Consider the following 19,799-nt stretch of genomic DNA (forward strand, 5'->3'; position numbering starts at 1 on the left):
ATGTATTGTACCTTGGTAGAAACGTTTAACAACGCCACCAAAAAAAAAGGCGGTGGAAGGGAAGTATAAAAGGCTAACCATATGGACATCCCAAGCCCAACCCCTTCCCTCCTTTTGTATTTTTTTTATTCTCTTTATACCTTTCTTTTTTCTACCTTCTATCGATATCGTTGGGAAACCGTTCGTAACATGGCATACCATATATGGGTCAATCGAGTTAAAACACTATGTGCAAGTATGTATGGGTGCAAGATAACATTTTGGAGCGTCATTCTGAATTCAGAATGAATGGCGAGGCTAGGAGCCAATGATGAAAAGATTTAGACGAGCGGGTTCTCCTCAGCGAATCGGTCATGCTCATCAATATCCCTGTTAAGTTTCATTAGCTACTATGTATGCAGGTTCCAATTCGATCACGTACTTGGCCTCCCATGGATAGCAAATCCAAACATCATCGGTCGTGACTGCTGCATGATAACGGTGAGATTCCATCATATCAGCAGGCAGTACACCCTTCTTTGACTTGTTCTTGTTCTGTATAACTGTTAAGTAATGGACTGGAGATAAGAAACTAGAGTAATAAAAGCAACATACGTGAAGGACAAAAACAAAGAAATTCGTCTTCTCGCCTTCTCGTCCGAGCTGCTTCTGAGCCAATTCCACGTCCTTTTGAAGCTCACGAACAGCATATTCCAGCGTCGTCCGGGTATCATCGACCTCGTCAACGATGAGAATGTTCTTGCCAATAAGGTTTGCCATCTCCAGAGAACTTAGGTCCAGCCACTGTGTGCGGGTAACCTTTGTTCCAGGGACTTCTTCCGGATCACCACGACCGAGATCTTCATAAAGCGATAGACCGATGGCCTGGATGGGAATGTTGGGCTCACCAGGGCGTTTAAGGAAAGATCTGGTTTGAAAGAAAAACAGAAAGGGCCTAGGTTAGAAAGCACTTCTTCAAGCACAGTGATTCTTCCTGTCTATCATACCGCAGAATACGAGCGGGGACGTAGCCACCACCACCAATAGCGATCATGAGGTTGGGATGGAATCCATTCAGGATCTGATCAGCAGATATTTGACATAGCTTGTGCACCTGTCAAGTCAATGTCATTAGCTAGTTGCTCCAGCATTACCTGAAGACGCTTTGAAAGTATAAGCTCATCCGACAATGCTGTGACACCTGCATGCAACATGCACATTATACATGCAAGGGAGGTACATTGCAAGTAATGAGAGTAACAAAAGCAGATGCGATGAAGACAGGATGGATTAGCGAACCTGATTGTAGGTGACGTAGACTTTCTGTGGCATTTTGATAGTTGTATCTGTGAAAGAGGACGAGAAGCCACAAGTAATAATCGTATAGCAATACTTTTTTTGTTCTGATTTTTAGTCCCTTTTATGCTAGAATATATGCACTAAGATCTTCCAATCCCAGTAATTTGTGGGTGTCCAGAAGACAATCCAAGCGTTGGAGCCAGCCGACAAGACAGCACACGAGGGGTAAGAAAGGAAATTTTTTTTTTGTACTACCTATGTTACAAGTTAAAGTTGTGCTCCCCAGGAGCGCCACACAAGATCATGGTAAGGGAGACCCTTCATACTCTAACTGTATTGGGTATAAAGTTGTGGAGTAGTGGCCTATCAGAAACTGACTATTCGGGAGCTATTATTTTAGGAGTCTACTCTAGCCATCCTGTACGGAAAATACTATTTCACAGTACATACCCGCCCCTATGTACGTATTGTGTAGCGTGTACTTTTACCCAGCAATTTAACGTTACTTACCTAGTACCTACTTTCTTATGTTAAGTATCTCGTAGGTAGTATACTACTAGCTGCTAGGTTTTCAGAGTACTAATTACGCATGGTATGGAATATTCAGTGCTTATTAAAATGGTTGTAGTTTTCTGGGCATACTGCTGAGATGCTTTGCTTTGCTCTACACAATGCACATTTGTGTAAGACACCACCTCCATGGTCCTAGGCATTCTACCCAAGCTATGAGATAAGTAGACCTTGCACCAAGTAGTTACTTAACTAACTAGTTAACTAAGTTAACTAACTAACCTAACTATTACTTATGTATTAGGTAAGCATTAGATCCACATGACATAGCTTGTCCATTTCCAGCCTCCATTAGGCTGTTCCTTGACATTGTCTATAGAATCATGTCCTCCCAGGATCATAACTGTATTAATTTCTGGAACATAGTTCTTTCGTACAGTAGCTAAGTAGTAATTAGGAAGTCACAGCTTATAAACAAAGGACAATCAAAATAAAATAAATTAACAAACTGGGTTTCTTATGTAATAGTATTTTTGTAGAAGTAACGTAATCGGTAAGCGAGCGCCGCATTGAAGGCGAGCGCCGCACTTCTGTACTCCATATAAAATGGCACTCTTTGAAACCTTAATATCTCAACCACCAGTAGATATAGAAACATCTTGATAAGATAGTAACATATATATGAACTCTAAAAGGGTGTTTTTATATTTTCATGTTTTTAGGTAGTTTTCTTGGCTTTAAATACTAGGACAACTGAAAGTATAAAAAATACAGCTGTAATTTATCTTACCTGGAGAAATATTCATTCTGGAAATTTCTCTGCTTAATATATATATACACTGTATTATATTATACTGTATATTTAATTTTATGTCCCCTAGGTGCTTTATTGTTGAGATATTAGACTCTCAAAAAGTGTCATTTTATATGGAATACAAAGGTGCGGCGCTCGCTTTCATGCGGCGCTCGCTTACCGATTACGTTATTCATAAGCCAAACACAAACACTCTCTCAAATTGACCCAAGGCTCCCCTAGTGATTCCGGTTTAATTTTATTAATTTCAAAGCCACCCTCATCTGTGTCTTCACTTTTCTGAGGCGAAAGAATTTCAGCAATACAATGTGTACAGATCATCATGCTAACCACAAATTAATACATCAGTATAAGAGGGATAACCATGGCACAGCCAATGATTAGAATTGGCAGGAAAATGCATCTCCAATAGAAATGTTTGCTGTAACCAATGCAGTATTTGGAAATATAAGCAAAAAACATCCCATAGAGAATTCCATCCGGCCCGAACCGATTGCTGATCAATGTGCGAAACTTGCTATGAAAAAGAAAATTGCTGGCCTATCGATGGGGATTGTCAGCTTCAGGCTATTATCAAAGAACATCATCATTAAAAATGAAATGTTATGTATCCCCATAGTCATAAGGATACAAAATTGACCACTACTTTCAAAATATCCTCAGCTAGAGGTCCATTGCCCAAAAGTTATTCGGGAAGCACCTCTTCGCTTGAGCGGCCGTAAATTCACAATTCCCGCAACCTTAAAATCGCTAGGACCGACAGAACGAATATACCAGGCTGTACATTCTCCCTGGGGAAATTTTACCACATAAGGCGATATATGAAGGCTGAATACACCATCAAGGAGACCAAGAATCCGATTCCTTGAATAGTCGTCCCCCTGATGATAATGGGAAATGAACGAGAAGGCTTAATTTCAGATCTTTGAATGCCAGCATGAGGACCCAATTATCTACAACGGATATGCTGGGAACATTCAAATAGGTATCAGCTGGGCAATTGTAAACGTTAGCGTTGACCACCTATGCTCCATTAGCATCACGGAGATCATGATGCCTTGCAGTAAGTCAAGAGCCTAGATAAATACCCGCTGCAAAAATTACAGCCAGTGCCGCATCAATCCAAAACAATGTGCAAGCTACGGCCCAGTATTGTCCGATCCATATTATGAAATGTTGATCACCAAATAAGACTACGGAGGCCAGGACAAACGGAGATTCTGTCGATGCAAAATTGATGCCCTGAAAGTGTAAGGGTACTAAAAAAACTGCAAAAAACTGCAGAAGCAACAGGCACCAGATAATTAAATAGAAACAAATGTTCAACAAGAAGACAATGACCCCAATGGTGTCTAGCCCTCGGAATCTATATGGTAGGTACTATTCGCTCCTTAGCATAACTAACAATACCTTAGAGCGGGAATGATAGGTATTACTTGTATGCAGAACATTGGCAATCCCTCCAGTAGCCATTGTAAGGGTGAAATAGGCCCAGTGGAAGTGAATTCTCAAGACCCACTTTCTCACGGGTGGCCTAATTAGGACTTCGTACTGGCAACCGAGGCATTCCTTAGGTACTAGATCTGCAGCTAAAGCACCTAGACAATAACGGACGGATTGTGTTTCTTTGTCTTCTTCGCTCTTTGCCCTCCTCGAATAAAGTCTTTGATTTTGGACCAAGAGCGTCAGCATCATGGCATCTGCAGAAGATCAAAGGAAGACTGTGTTGATCACTGGGTGAGTTAAATTAATAATATCTTGTTATATGCTTATGTCCCAATTTAACCTGCTTAATACTTGGCTTGTCTGTAACTAATTTCATTCATTCTATTTACTGTTTAGGTGTTCACCAGGAGGCATAGGAAATTCACTTGCGCGGGAATTCCATCGCCATGGATTACGTGTCTTCGCAACTGCTCGAGATACAAAATCAATCGAAGACTTAGCAACTCTTGGGATTGAGACCCTAAGCCTTGTTGTAGATGATGAAAACAGTGTCAAAATATGCCATGCAGAAGTAGGGAGAAGAATCGGGGAGAGAGGGTTGGATTATTTGGTTAATAACGCGTGAGTGATCCAAGCATCCCTAACCCCCTCCCTGTCCTGGCTGGAAAAAAAAAATTAACTATTTACGTTAAGTGGACGAAGTAAGTTTCAGTGTTGAATTTAAGAATCATGCCTAGATTACTCATGATTTAAAGATTATACTGTGCCTGCAATGGAAGTAGATATATCGGAAGCCCGAGCAACCTTTGAAACCAACTTTATTGCAGTTATCCGCATGTGTAAAACCTTTCTTTCACTCCTCATGAAGGCCAATGGTACCATTGTGCAAATTGGGTCAGTTGCAGGTGTTAGTTTTCCCACATATGCAACTATTTTAACTGCTGCTAGAAGCACTTAGTCATATTGCTGACGCTATATACTAGGTCATTCCTTATGTTTTTGGCTCAGTTTACAATGCCTCCAAAGCTGCGCTGCACTCGTTTAGCGATTCCCTACGTGTGGAATTAGCACCATTTGGGTACTTTGTTTTTTTCCGGCTTTAAATCCACTTCTAATATTATTCTTGTCAGGGTGAATGTTACCACAGTTATTACCGGCGGTGTACAGTCTCGCATTGCCCGCGTCGAACGTACTTTAGTACCCAATTCGCTGTATGCTCCAATTGAAGACGAGTATAATCGCCGTGTGACACACAGTCAGGATGGCGCGATGCCGCATGCGGCATATGCAAGGAGTGTTGTCGCACAAGTTCTATATGGACCTGCACCATGGCGTTGGCTATGGCCATGGGCAAAGGGCCGAAAGAGTTGGATTTGGGAAGGCAACAAAAGCTGGCTGGTCTGGTTTTTGACTGGGGGCTGGGCGTGGACTGGCTTGTTCCAACGCATTATGGTTAGAATGTTCAAGCTGAATAAGCTACACAAAAAGTAAGTGGAAAATAAATGGCCAGAGACTAGACTTGATCACATGTTATAGGCCTTGGAAAGCCGTCTGTTAGTGCTTGTAGTTTTCCATTGTTTTGCTATGCAACCTACAGATAGGGAGTCGGTCTAATCTTACTATCTCAAAATTTGATATCGTTTAAATCATCTGCCGTTATTGTCGAAGTAGCAAGATAAGAGTGTGCATGCTGTATACTTAATCAACATAGTTAGACTAAGCCATAATCTATGCCTACTATACAAGATGCTTCTCAACGTCCCTTCCAGGAGAGAATTGTGTTTTACGCCGCTTGTAGTTTAAATGATGGTTTCATTTTGTTCCGAATTATTCGCGTCGGGAACCCAAGCCGGGTTAGTCATCCCGAGATGTACCCCATTGGCTCATCAGGTGACCACGGCTTGTCGTACTCCAAGCAAAGAGAGAATATCATCCCCAGAGTGCAAAAGAAAGCTGTTTTCCTATAACTCTCCCCAACCCACCCCCTCTTCCCTGGCGACACGTCACTCTCTCCAGGTCACTTGCACTTTTGTCTTTTTTTCGTCTTTGACCTCGTTTTTGTTCTTTCCCTTTACTCTCCCCTCTTTCAATTTTACTGTTCACCATGTTCAGGTTCGCTCGCGGCAGACCGATTGCGGCAGCTTTCAGAGCTGCGACGGTAAGATTTCATGGGCTAGTTCCTCATCCGACTCATCATATTTAAATTTAAATTTTGCGGGTTGATTATTGACACAATTGCTCGTGATCCTGTAGGGGACATCCGTTCCGTCCCGCCTGGGCGGCCAGCAGAGAAACCTGTCTATTCATGAATATTTATCTGCGAACCTCCTCAAGTCGGTACGGAGAACGAACATATTTTCTCATATCTTCCGCTTGCCAAGGATGCTGATATAATAAATAGTATGGTATCGGAATGCCTAAGGGCGAGGTTGCTCGCACGGCAGAGGAAGCTGAAGCCGTTGCCAAATCCCTCGGTATATTTCTACCCAGCAGAACCCATTGAAGGTCGTGACGCACTAAGACGCGGCCTGTCAGGTAACGATGACATGGTCATCAAGGCACAGGTCCTCGCTGGTGGCCGTGGTAAAGGCACCTTTGATAATGGCCTCAAGGGCGGTGTGCGTGTCATATATTCGTGAGTTCTCTGGATCCAAAGCTAAGGAAACGAGTCTATTTGCTCATTTCTAACGTGAGCAATCCCGGTAGGCCTACCGAAGCCAAGATGTTCGCTAGCCAGATGATCGGCCGGAAACTTATTACGAAACAAACTGGCGCTGCTGGCCGTCTCTGTAACTCGGTGTACATCTGCGAGCGCAAGTTTGCTCGCCGCGAGTTTTACCTTGCTGTTCTCATGGATCGTCAGTCTCAGTCCCCAGTAATTGTTGCCTCTTCGCAAGGTGGAATGGATATCGAGGCTGTGGCCAAGGAGAGCCCCGAAGCTATTATTACCACCCCCATTGATATCAATGTTGGCGTGACCGATGCCATTGCCAACAAGATTGCTACTGAGCTAGGCTTCTCTGAACAGTGCATTCCGGAGGCCAAGGAGACTATTCAGAAATTGTACAAGGTCTTTATCGAGAAGGATGCTACCCAGATTGAAATCAACCCTCTGTCGGAGACTTCTGACCACCAAGTCATGGCTATGGACGCCAAATTGGGCTTTGATGACAACGCAGAATTTAGACAGAAGGAGGTGTTCTCGTGGAGAGACACCACTCAGGAAGATCTCGACGAGGTCAAGGCTGCCGAGTACGTCAACTGTTCCCGTGTAGTTTCTATGTAGTGCAGGTGCTGACTTTCGGAATAGACACGGATTGAACTTCATCAAGCTCGACGGCGATATCGGATGTTTGGGTAAGCATTAAAAAATCACTTTCTTTTTTAATTATACTAATAGCATCTGTAGTCAACGGTGCCGGCCTTGCCATGGCCACTATGGACATCATTAAGCTTAACGGTGGCAGCCCCGCCAACTTCCTCGACGTTGGTGGTGGTGCTACCCCAGCTGCTATCAAGTCCGCTTTCGAGCTTATCACTAGCGACCCCAAGGTGTCAGCTATCTTCGTCAACATCTTCGGAGGTATCGTTCGTTGCGACGCCATCGCCCAGGGTTTGATCAACGTGGTGCAGGAGATGGGCCTGCGTACTCCTATCGTCGCTCGTTTGCAAGGCACCAATATGGAACAAGCTCACAAGCTGGTATGATCAAATAAAATTCTTGAAGAGTGGTCCAGTATGCTGACTTTCTTTTTTGGCAGATCAACGAATCCGGTCTCAAAATCTTCTCTATGGAGGACCTCCAGAATGCTGCTGAGAAGTCAGTTCAATTCTCGAAGGTCGTCAAGATGGCCCGTGAAATCGACGTTGGTGTCGAGTTCACTCTCGGAATTTAAGCTATATATTAGAATTTCCTATTGTTCCTTATTTTGTATTGCTAGTTTTGATTTGTTTATTTTTTCTCTTCCCTCATCCGTCTGTCAAGGAAGTCAAGATCGAGGTAGGAGGCGACATACCGTGGATCAGAGAGGAAAGCTAATAGAGATTATGGAGTGGTGGCTTTTTGCACCCTTTTACCTCTCTTGGCTTATGTCTTCTCTCATTCAAAGCATAATACGAACAATGATATTATACCACATGGAGAATAATATGTGGGGAAGCGGAAAAGGGAGCGGGGATGAAGATAGAAATGGTGTGTACTAGCCTCAAGGGAAAACGGGAAGGGGTATCTTTATCATAGAGAGCATTGACGGTTCTGTATATTGTCTATTTCTAGGTTCTTTATGTTTGCCAACGCATTCCTTTTTGAACGTGATTCATTGTGGAACATAGAAGTTAACCTTCGAAGCGATGAATGCTTTGTTAATGGGGATAAAAGGAAGAGGACAATAACCTCGAGATGGAGAAAGCCAAATATAACGAGCAAGACATGCGATATACATACACCATCTCCAGTTCAAAAGGTTTCCACGCAAGAGTAGTCGTCAATATGAATAGCTTCATCAAAACACCACACTTTCAACCCGTTTTCATCGATCATCAAAATAAATTCACGATCTCCATGGAGCGCAAAGCCGGTAGCATGTGAGTAGACCCTGCTGGTTGCCTCTCGAGGGAGCTGGGGGTTCATGCATTTGGAAGGGCGATGGGGGGAAGTAGCGTCAGGGTTGGAGATCCAGATCTGAGGTTTACCATTATCGTTCTTTATATAGTACAGAATGTTATGGTCAACTGAAGTCATGCACAATGGATAAAACGGGGTGTGTTCAGGTTGCAAGACATGTAAGTCGACCTGGTCGGTCCGCGGATCGTAGGCGACAGTAACCATAGAAGAGAGAGCTGAAGGAGAACCCTCGCGTGGACGAACCGAGAAGAGCCCCATCCGGTCACTAAACTTAGGGGATGTATCAGGGTATCGTATTTCCACGTGTCCAGTTGCGTCTACGATGGCCGGCAGTTCGAGAGTATAGGATGAGGACCGGCCAAAAGTTGCAGATTCATCAACTAAATACTTTGTGACTTGCAGGTGAGCGCGCTTGGCGGGAGAATGCTGGGGTTGCACACAAGCATTGTAATAATTTCGTTCCTCAAGGTGAACTGTAGTCAAGCTTCTAGCCTCGGAGTTCAAGGCCATGTAGCCCAGGTGCGTTGCGATATTGATCGTGCGAGCAGCACGCGTGTTCAGGTCCCAATATAGGACGTAATCACCCTCGCTGGTCATAATACCAATAAAGGCAAGAGCAATACTCCTTCCACTTGCCATAAAGAAACTGTGTCGACATGAGGGTAGACGAAACCATGCCGATTCCTCGGATTGAAGATCCCAAATATGGCAATATCTAGCGTGCCAAAGCAGATAACAGCATCAGTCAAGCTGGCCATGGCCCACGAGCAAGTAGGCACATACTTACCCACGCGGAGTGGTCGCTGCAATGACATTTTCCGATAGGCGCACCTCCATCAAGGGATCTCTGTTCTGTGTGCAGAAGTACTGTGTCATATTCGAGTGAAGACTATGGACGACAATGGTTGTGCCATCAATCCATGCATATCGTCCATTACAGTAGTCTAGACTCGTCGCATTCCAAGGCTTAGGTAGTGGAAGATACGCCGGGTCGCAAATTTTCCAGAGTGGTTGTCCACGCTCCAGGCGAACTCTTCGTCTTGCAAATGCGGAGAATTCGTCCGAGGATCCTGCAGTGACGCTATCGTAGTTGTATCCGGTATAGCGACGAAATACAGCAGCCCGAATCAAACTAGAGGTCAGCAGCGAGTGCCAGTCTTTAGATACCTATCGAAACTGACGTCAGTTTGAAGGATGATTGACCAAAAAGTCCCGGATGACGAAGGTAAAACAACCAAAAAGGGGGGGATGATAGATACCCTTTGGAAAACGTGTAGCTCCGACAGGTCTAAATATTTTGTTATTTGTGCGGCTATCTCTAGAGGCACAGCGCTTAGGATATCCTTATGGAACGAAACTCGATCTAACTGATCACGCACATCGCGCCACTCGTCAAGATTAAACTGACTTAAAATCTGACGATAACTGGGATTGGCCCCTGGTAAGCAACGGCGGACTAGATCTGAACAAAAGAAAGAAAAGAAATACTTACACAGCTCGTCGATCAGGAGAGGCTAGGCCATCGAAACGAATTAGGATCTCCTGAACCTCCGGGTCCATAATCTAGTTGATGGACCACTTGTCGAGGCGAGGTATCACACCGGCCATAGATGGATGGACGACCGGAGATGGAGATGTCATACGAGGAAGACAGCCTGCATCCAACCATACATTAACTATGAGCGATAGATAGTTCGTGGGCGTTGTCTAATTAGTTAATTATTCTGCGGGTTCCGTGCAGGTGATCGATGCTTGCCACTTCAACGTTCCTTCTTTCGCCTTTCCTTTCCCTCCCTTACTTTCCTTTTCTTCCTTGATGGGGTGCCTCCTTTTATCCGTTGCTAATCACTAGCTTGACCTCTACCGTTTATTATTTTTGCCTTCTTTTCTTCTTCTTCTTCTTCTTCTTCTTCTTCTTCTTCCTCTTCTTATTTTTTTTTTTTTTTTCCTTTTCTTCTTAAAGGAAATTGTTTGAAGTGAGGGGATTGGAAGGTTCCCTCCATGATTCTGGTTAGTGGTGCTTATAAGCTTCGGGATCATACAGACAGACCCCCGTTCTATGGAGAAAACCATTCAACCACTCGCATGCAGACGATCCCTTTATTACCAACCATATCGCCCTAGTCTTCTTGTGACTTTGGTACAATTGAATATTGTTGTTTCATTTTCTTTCTCTTGAAGAAAGCTGCATTTCCATTCTCAGATTAAGAAGCTCAGAGGATTGGAAGCCCAAAGAGCCAGGGGCCAACAAAAAAAAAAAAAAAAAAAGAAAAAAGACAATCAATCTACGACATTCATATACCTAGATATTTGACAATTACGGAGAGTACTAAGAATTTCGTCTTTGGATAGAACACGGGACGACCAAACTTGCAATGACTCGGCAAGCGGAGACTGGGTGTTGATCAGCGTCTTCTTGGCCCAGACTCCGTGATCCTTCATCTTCCCACGTTCGTCTCTACTTTTGTCATCAATCGTGTTTAGGTGCCTCCTATTTCGCTCTTGTCCTTTCTATCAATCCTTACTCGGTTCTGATCCCAGCCACGGGCCCCAAAAAAAAAAAAATTTTAAAAAATATAAAGGCTCTCCACTCCCTCGGCGGCCCCCGGCCCGTTTTCCTGTTCCCCCCTGTTCCGCACGAGATGAGTAGTCTCGCCGATCCTCCGTCTAGAAACACTGGGATCTCTGGTGTTACAGATGCACCAGGCAAGACACGAAAGCTCCCCGTCCTTTCCTCCTCCGTGCCTTCTTCGTCTGCACCCTCGACGAGTGATCCCATGGACGTCTCTCCACCTACTTCAGCGGCAGCGACGGGCGCTGCCGCTCCGATCCACAGCAGTCCCGATAGTGATCGAGCAGGCGCGAACAATACAGCTGCCTCCAATGGCTCTGCTGAAACTGGGAACTTGAATAACCATGCGACACCCAATCAGGCTATCGGAGCTGCCGCTGCAGCTCAGCAACCCAAAGTGGTGCAAACCGCCTTCATTCACAAGCTTTACAAGTATGTCTGTTTGCCGGCATCGCCTCGCGCCCCTGTTTCTCAACTGTTTCGATGGGATATGTATTTGTGGAAACTCTTGCTGACGACGCCTGACAGTATGCTAGAGGACCCTAGTATTCAACATCTGATATCGTGGTCCAATACCAATGACAGTTTTGTCATGTCACCCACATCTGAATTCTCAAAAGTTCTTGCGTTCGTTTGGCTGTCATTCCTAGTTATATATGAAGTTGACCGGCTGCTAATACGGTCCTTTCAGTCAATATTTCAAGCATACCAACATCTCATCCTTCGTAAGACAACTGAACATGTATGGATTTCACAAAGGTACTCGCACCTTCGATCGGGCAGAAACTTGTTCTGCTGCTAATACGACGAAACTCCAGTAAGCGATGTCTTCCATACCGGATCGCCGGATTCTGCCTTGTGGGAGTTTAAGCACGGGAATGGCAATTTCAAGCGCGGTGACCTTAACGGGTTACGTGAAATCAAACGACGAGCATCTCGGCATGCGCTAATTCATCGCGACTCTTTTCCTGGTCATAAGGCGGCTGCTTCTCAGCCTGGTACCCCGGCTGAGCCTGTTCCAGATGCCACGGAGGCCAGGCTGGTGAGCCTGGAACATACCTTGTACGATATGCACAACCGCCTGAGTCGTGCGGAGGAAGGCAATGCGGCACTCAATGCCAGATATCAATCCATGGCGGAGAGCCTAGCAAGATGCTACCATGTACGTTAAACACTTTCCCTCAAATCTCTGCTCTAACACCCGGAATGTTATCACTGATGTGCACCTTGTCTAATGCTAGTGGACCCATTCGATCTCGCGGTTCCTTCAAGGAATGATCCCTGATCGTGAAGGTCTTCTGTATAGAGATGGTAAGAGGCTGTGCCGCGCTAATCTGGCGGCCTGTTTATTGATGCTGACATTCAATAGTATCAAACATGCAAGCAGAATTGGAAAAGCATCTTGACGCGGTGCGAGCCATTGAACAGAACCCCGATCCATATTTATCTGTCCGACAGCCCTATGTTCCCACCGTATCAGTCGACCCGGGTCCGCCGCTGTCCCCGCGCCAAATCCCTCAGGAAGATGCTCGCCGACAGTCGATGATGGATGCTTCTAGACCTAACTTAATTCGACCCCCAGTCCCCTCACACTTGGCCGTTTCTCCTCGTCGGTATGGCTCTATTGGCGGGGGGAATTCTTCGCCGGGCTACAATCGCCCTCAGGTCCCGTCCGTCATCCCACCACAGCCTCATCCCCTCTCATCCGTGTCATCTCCACCGGGGCCCAATCTGGCTCGTCGACATACCTCGGCAGATATTCGACAGCATGGTTGGCCGCCACCAGGTGTATCTCCATTCCCATCGACTCATCAGCCTGCGTCGGCAGCGGCTCCTTGGTCTCCGTCACCGCACCGGACTCCGACATCGAGTGAGCAGCAAGTCCGGGATGTTCTGGCACAGTATGAGATGGGAGCACCGCGACGTCTTCAAGAAACGTCCCGCAATGCCACGCCGCCTTTCAGTTTAGATCAAACAACCTCTACCCCCAATGCTGACAGTGGCTGGACATTGGGAGGACACAGATTCCCTCGACAGGAATCTTCCTTGCCTGCGACTCGACGTTCTAGCATGGCTAGCAATGTACATTCACTGCTCAATCCAGCCGATACTGCTGAAAGACCGGACGAAGACCAGCATGCGATGGTAGATGATCGAAAACGGAAACGGCTGGAGTAATGGCTATCTCTGTGATTCTGCTGAACTAATTTTCTTGTTTGTTGCATCCATTTCATAACCACTAAATGCAGATAAAGAAGGTGCATACATCACGCAAAGGGACCCGGTTTCACTGGCTGAGACAGCCTAGCAACATCCACTTTCATTCTCTCTTTTCTTTTGTTTCCCTCCCTCCCTTCATATCATGGGTGCGGTACATCGCATGAGGATGCACTTTGGTCCATCCTTTTGTACTTGTTATATGCACCTGGGTGGAATACTTCTTGTACAATCTATTGGCGGTCAGATTTCTCATGTCAATTGGATATTTACACACACCGTGGAGCGGCACCAGTGATATTATTTTCTGACTAGCATAGGTATCGGCCTTGTTGCATGGCACATGTCCTATGGATGAAAGCACCGCACACGGCTATAGCTGTCTGGGTGCAGGAGTTAGCATTTCAAATTTTGAATTGCTACATATCTTGTCAAATCATATACCCTACTTGGATGGAGCACAGCAATTCTTAAGCGAAATATAGAGACATAGGCTCTTGGTATGCTTAATTTCTATCGATCAGAGGACAAAGGAAAAGTGATAGGTCCACTATATATATATATGTATGTATATCTCTATTTCTCAATATATACAAACACGCAAACATTGTTTATCTATCACCATTAAGCATGTTGAATGCTGTGGGGTATATTTATCATATAAAGCATATATATATATATATATATAGTTATGGGTTACGCCACGACAAACGAGATCATTTCTTTTTTCTCTTTTTCGACCGGTCCGCAAGAATCTCATCTAAGATACTCGTGGCCTTTTTTCTACCTTGAGGTCTTGGTATTGGTCGCGATGATGACGTTATCCCTTGTGCTGTTGATTGGGTATCTTCCTCGTTCTTGCCCGCGCTTGTTGCATTATCGTCGTAATCTTGACCAGCTTCCAGGACCGCCTTCCTCTTTCTTGACTTGATTTTACTTTTTGTAACCATTGCTGTCCGGCCCCCATCCTCTTCGTCATCATCCTCCTCGTATTCCTTCCTCGCTGTGGACTGGGAATGGCTAGTCAACATGCCAGGTTTCCCGAGAGTGTGGGGAGCGCCTGTCCTAGCGGCTACCACCTTCTTATAGTTCTTCCCAAGGAGCTGTTTCCGTAGCTTGTCGTTGGAATCAAGTTCGACGCGTTTCCAACTTCCATTAGCCGCTTTGGAGGGCAAGGGAGCACCTATTCCTAATCTGAACCAATTACCTATGAGCATATCATACGAATACATGGGCACGAGTAGCAACATATCCACTGAATAGTGGAGCAAGGAAAGAAGTCACAAAAATTTAAACGAAAATTTTAGGGTTGGGAAAAAGACAAAAAAATAAAAATAATAAAACGTACGTTTCTGGTACTGCTGTGAAAATCTCATCTTCCTCCTTCTGCAGTTCTTCTTCGGATTTCGAATTGTCTAGCTCCTCCTGTGTTCGTGGGGGTAGCCATGAGGCAACAAGCCATTGACTGCGTGCCAGAGCGACATTGGCTTTATTAAGGATAACATCTGTCTCACTCTTCGATAATGACATGCCCTTGGTTGCTATATGGATAATAGACTTGCACGTTTACTTCTTTGGGAAGCAATAGTGGAGAGGATAGCATTCCTACCGCCTGCTGTTTCCAGACAAGACCTATCAGTTATACAAATCATGTGACTTCGATGGAAAGTACTCCCTACGAACGATAGACGTGCATTGCCTATACAACATTCATAGATGCGAATGCGATACTCGTTATATCTATTATGGGCTATTTTTCCATTTTTTTAATCAAGCAAAATGGACCCCCCCCCCCCCTCCTTTTGCATCTGACCAATCACGCCCAGCGTGATGCTGTGTTGGGCCGCTGGTCATAGAAAGGTTCAATATCTCTATCCAAAATATCAATGAGAACGCTTGATATCGCCTCGAAAAGGGCGTTGCGATCATCACCCAATGAGATGTTAATCATTATCAGGAGACAAGGCGGGAAGGGGTCTAATTATCGCCCCGAGTGCTCTCCAAAACTCAGCCATGATCCTGACCGCGTAATCGGCACTTGTGTCCTCATTAGTTTACACAACCATCTCTAGTCATGAATCCAGGCACAGTGTATCGCTGCTTCCTTGAAGCCGGCCCCCCATAAGACAGGCGGCTAGCGGCCAGAGGAGTTTTATGTCTGGTATTATTCAGAAAAAAAAGAGGGACGTTGGTATGGTTACGGATTTTTGTATTGAATGTCCATAAGCTCCTTGGTTGCAGTTGAGCGTTGACAGCCCTGGAATGCACGTACGCTCTTGGCCCTTTTTTAGTCTGATAGCATCTCTTTGATTTGCTCGGTGCAGTAAGGCTCGGATACAAGGTTTGAAGCAAAATGGCCTTGAATAGGGGAACATGCCATGAATTGACATTTAAGCTGGGACCTCCAAACTGAAGGCCATGGTCCATTTGTCAGGGAATGAGCTTTTCCATGGCAGTTGGTCGAGCACCTGACCTGCTGCAGATTGCGTTTGGCGAACTTGGTCGTAGTATATGTGGTTTGATATTGCAAATTCGGATGCTTTCGCGCGACCTGACCTAGACAACACCTCGCGGACAGCCATGAAGGCATTGGCAGTGCTGAAATGATCACTCCAGGTATTCTGAGACAAATCCACACGAGATTTTGTGCCTTTTCCTGTCCTGCCGATCTCGAGGTATAAGAAACAGCGATCCCTTGCAGAAAATGTCGCGATAATTTGGAGAGGGCCAAGGCAGCGGAAGATGATCCCTAGCAGGACCAGCTTTGCCTAGATCGGGCCTAAGGATAGAGTTGAAAGAATGTTACCCAGGGTCGTGAGCTCCTCCTGCTCTGCTCATCTAAATAATCGAGCAAAGGCCTTTGACTGCAAGATCAACTTGGGGCTTATCTGGTGACTCAATACACCCTTGTAGAGTGTTTTGGATGGAATTTTCGAAGCCTACTTTGTCACCAGCATGCTTGTGGTCCGCAAATCTTCTCACTTAATCTCGGAAAAGTCTCGTAGCATGAAACGCATCATACTTCTCTCTAGTGAACAAACCTTTCTAAATCCTTCCTGCCCTTCCTGCACGCCGATTAGCACTAGACTGGCTCACCCAGCAACAAGCAAGTCGGGTGGATCTCTCCAGCGGCTTGTAAATCTCCATATTGGCCTTGCCTGTGTCAATCACATACTTCACGTCTGGGATAGTCACGGAAGTCTCGGCATTATCTGTAAATAAGATCATTCGGCGAATGTTGGCGTAAATTATCTAAACGCTTCTTTTTGGTTCTCGGGAATACTTGGATGCATTTGCAAGATTTTGTATTGATGATCATCAGTGAATTCATGGCCCAAAATATCTGCATACTTCATGAGCGCCTTTCAAAGCCAACAAGATAGCGTAATCCTGCGAGAAATACTGGGATGGCGCCCTTGTTCGTAGTAGATAAGATATAGCCAATAGCAGCGCATATCAACCCAGGGGAACCAAGGGGTCTTCTTCGTTGGCAATAGCTCCAGCTGAGGAAGAGGGTTTAATGACTTGCTTTTCAGATTCCGATAAGGTTGGCTGTAAAAAAAAATTATGCTTCTCTAGGAAAGTCTTTGTTTCAGGGCCACAGTATGGACCACAATGCCTCAGCGAAGTCTTAAACAGATAGCTGACGATATCGTCAATATAATGTTTAACTACTGTGAAACTGCGACCCGGTATATGAAGACACAGTGTCGGTGCAAGAGCTCCGTTGCTTGACTTATTTTGGAAATACGAAGCAAATAGGTTGACATCTAATGTTGCACTCATTACAGTGACCTTTGGCACACGAGCCCTGCTTGCTTGGCATTGATCAACCATTTTATTTACCAACAACATAAGTAAATCAAGCGCAATGTCTCATTCATGCACTTCATCGAGGATTATATGAAAAAAATGAGTACATTGAAGTCATTGATAGCATAGCATGTTCAGAAACAGCCCGGTGGTGCAATAAGTGATGGATCCTCCTCGTGTGGCATATCGAGACTCAAATCGAATACGATATTCAACATCGCGACCGACAGGCTGGCCTCGTTCAGTAGCAACTCGGTGGGCAAGAGATACCACGGCAATTCTGCAGGATTGAACACAGATAATCTTGCAATCAGGCCTAGAGCCTGTCGAGATGGCTTTATCAAGCAAAATTTGAGCTACTTGAGTTGACTTGCCAGAACCTGGATCCGCTTGAATGACAGAGTATGTGTTGTTCTCAATAAGACCAATGGTGGACGTCAGCCAAACTAAGTGCTGCAACAAAGATTTTGGGGGAATGAGTGGATCCATACTCTTGACAAATCTGTTCTGTGAGCTATTATGATTTCGGATATATGTTGAATTGTACAGCTCACTTGGCGCGGAAGTAGCCATTGGATAGGGTAGTGAAATCATATTCGAGCCCTGTGATTCTCGCGTTCAGAAAAATTGAACGTAGAGTGAACTTTGGGCGTATCAAAGAGATCTTCCAAGTCCACCATAATCTTCTTCTCTGGGGTACATCGTATCCCCATATTGTTGATTATGATCTGAGGAATTCTTAACAGCAGAGATATTAGTATTTCCTTCACATTTCACACTACTTGTTGACGACTCTATAATGATTTTATCTGGTCATAAGACTGGATGGGATTCGCTGGGGATGTGGTATATGCCGCTGAAATGTCCAGCAAATTTGCCCGCTTTTCTTTGATCTCCGCCTGCATCGTGTTGAATGTTCGAGCATTTGATCGAGTAGCAGGGTAGCACAGGGGAAAAATGCAAATCTGCGGCCCTCCAGGGGAATACAACGAGATAACTGACCGCCGGGAGCCAAATGAAGCGAAATCAGTCAAGACACAATCCTCAAGCGGGCGAGCTATGTGCTTAATATTCTGCGTTAACAAAGACTCGCAGGTCACTGTGACAGTGACTGAGTTTCTGTGTCGAGCCAAGTTAGCTAAATATGGAATAGCTTCGCATTTCCATATAATGATTTAGCTTTGTGGAACATCATCCCGTTTCCAATGGTACTTATAAACTGAATGGAGTTAAAGAACCCCATGCTAGGATAACCAGGAAGAGGAAACTGTCAACCCTGGAATAGAATGAAGTGATGGGGAAAGGAGAGTCTTGTCTACAACGAAGATGGAGGTGATTTTCGGCACCAAATGTGGTCAGCCTTGGCGCCTGGAAATCAGTTTCGGGGTTTGTCAAGCCCTGAAGCCGAAGTGAAGAAAAAAAGGCAGCTAGGCATAATACTAAATTTGTGTATATAATTATCACTTTGGTGTCTTATTCGCAGAATAATTCAGTCACCGAAGTGCTGGACCTTTTCGTATGTTCATTGCATCGTTGCCAATATATATACACCTAAATCTATCACTCTAATACAAGAAATCCCCACGAGGCAACATGAAGAGAGGGTCCCAACAAAAACAACAATGATAATAGTTGACAGCAACATAATGGAGAGAAATGATAGAGAGAACAATTCCTGCAGCTGTTCATGCAGAAACACTCCCTTGCTGATGTTTTTGTTTTAGTCTCTTCTCAGTCTTCATGAACTCTCGAATCCCTACAGGTATGTTGGCAAAAATATCATCTGCTGCATCAGGAACAGGCCAGTTTCCCTCCTTGCCACCGCCATCGTCGTCCATGCTTGTGCTGGCACTGTTGATATCCGCACTTGGGGTGCGGCGCATATTCTTCGCCAAGGTCTGGGAAGGACCTATAGACTTTGCCTTCTCGACCCTTGCTGCCCATTCCTCCATATCGTCACGAAAGTCATCCCAAACACAATGGACACAGCCACTCATGCAGCAATTATCAGGTTCCTCCGGTCGTGGAGGAATCGCTACACCATTCACGGTTTTCCATGTAGACTCTGGTGCCATGTTTCCAGGATTGTAACGTGAAGGGCGACCAGGACCAGCTAGTCGGGTGCCAAATACAATAGACATCTTATCCTGTGGCGATTGTGGTTCGACAGTCGCAGCGGATGAGGACTTTTCCGTGATTCTCTTCGAGACAGACCGCGAGGAAGATGTTTGTTTTCGGTATGGAGAGTTTCTTGTAAGTATATCATAATAGTAACCCGATAAGGGAAATGCTTGAGGGGCACCGCGATTGCCCGTCTCTATTAAGGTGTCTTTGAAATTGGTAAGTGCATGACTGGCCATGCGACGGAATGACGGAGAGGGGGCATATTGTTGGTGAGAGAGCGTCGGGGTAGGGAAGATTAAATGTTTATCCGTAGACCGATTGCGCCGCAACTTTATCAGAAAAGCGCCTCCTCTGAAGAGTGACTGCCCTGTATTCATTTTTGTTTGCGTGGTTGGGAAAGA

At 45.1% G+C, this 19,799-nt stretch overlaps 6 protein-coding genes across 6 annotated transcripts; 2 read left to right on the forward strand and 4 right to left on the reverse strand.

Annotated features, from left to right (window-relative positions):
• Positions 1-320: 320 nt before the first annotated feature.
• HPT1 (xanthine phosphoribosyltransferase) lies at positions 321-1,311 on the reverse strand (the record flags this gene model as incomplete). Its single annotated transcript, XM_033567418.1, has 5 exons — positions 321-369; positions 422-534; positions 595-907; positions 987-1,093; positions 1,279-1,311. 5 exons carry the CDS (start codon positions 1,309-1,311, stop codon positions 321-323), a joined length of 615 nt encoding a protein of 204 aa, XP_033429413.1.
• Positions 1,312-4,820: 3,509 nt separating this feature from the next.
• TCA9 (Succinate--CoA ligase [ADP-forming] subunit beta, mitochondrial) lies at positions 4,821-7,944 on the forward strand (the record flags this gene model as incomplete). Its single annotated transcript, XM_033567419.1, has 11 exons — positions 4,821-4,955; positions 5,032-5,126; positions 5,179-5,535; positions 6,161-6,206; positions 6,302-6,385; positions 6,450-6,522; positions 6,584-6,683; positions 6,755-7,300; positions 7,359-7,405; positions 7,458-7,750; positions 7,810-7,944. 11 exons carry the CDS (start codon positions 4,821-4,823, stop codon positions 7,942-7,944), a joined length of 1,911 nt encoding a protein of 636 aa, XP_033429414.1.
• Positions 7,945-8,504: 560 nt separating this feature from the next.
• ATNIH1004_002735 (F-box domain protein) lies at positions 8,505-10,345 on the reverse strand (the record flags this gene model as incomplete). Its single annotated transcript, XM_033567420.1, has 5 exons — positions 8,505-9,387; positions 9,460-9,839; positions 9,932-10,097; positions 10,165-10,235; positions 10,316-10,345. 5 exons carry the CDS (start codon positions 10,343-10,345, stop codon positions 8,505-8,507), a joined length of 1,530 nt encoding a protein of 509 aa, XP_033429415.1.
• Positions 10,346-11,314: 969 nt separating this feature from the next.
• Positions 11,315-13,422, forward strand: ATNIH1004_002736 (uncharacterized protein; the record flags this gene model as incomplete). The annotated part of the gene is made up of 6 exons (XM_033567421.1): positions 11,315-11,676; positions 11,773-11,871; positions 11,936-12,003; positions 12,063-12,406; positions 12,486-12,555; positions 12,614-13,422. 6 exons carry the CDS (start codon positions 11,315-11,317, stop codon positions 13,420-13,422), a joined length of 1,752 nt encoding a protein of 583 aa, XP_033429416.1.
• A 755-nt stretch (positions 13,423-14,177) lies between these two features.
• Positions 14,178-14,991, reverse strand: ATNIH1004_002737 (DUF3245 domain-containing protein; the record flags this gene model as incomplete). The annotated part of the gene is made up of 2 exons (XM_033567422.1): positions 14,178-14,655; positions 14,810-14,991. 2 exons carry the CDS (start codon positions 14,989-14,991, stop codon positions 14,178-14,180), a joined length of 660 nt encoding a protein of 219 aa, XP_033429417.1.
• Positions 14,992-18,959: 3,968 nt separating this feature from the next.
• ATNIH1004_002738 (oxidoreductase-like domain-containing protein) lies at positions 18,960-19,775 on the reverse strand (the record flags this gene model as incomplete). Its single annotated transcript, XM_033567423.1, has 1 exon — positions 18,960-19,775. One exon carries the CDS (start codon positions 19,773-19,775, stop codon positions 18,960-18,962), a length of 816 nt encoding a protein of 271 aa, XP_033429418.1.
• Positions 19,776-19,799: the final 24 nt, after the last annotated feature.

This window comes from Aspergillus tanneri (assembly GCF_003426965.1).
Source record: "Aspergillus tanneri strain NIH1004 chromosome Unknown AapTan_1_pilon_pilon_pilon, whole genome shotgun sequence".
NCBI classification, from domain to species: Eukaryota; Fungi; Ascomycota; class Eurotiomycetes; order Eurotiales; family Aspergillaceae; genus Aspergillus; species Aspergillus tanneri.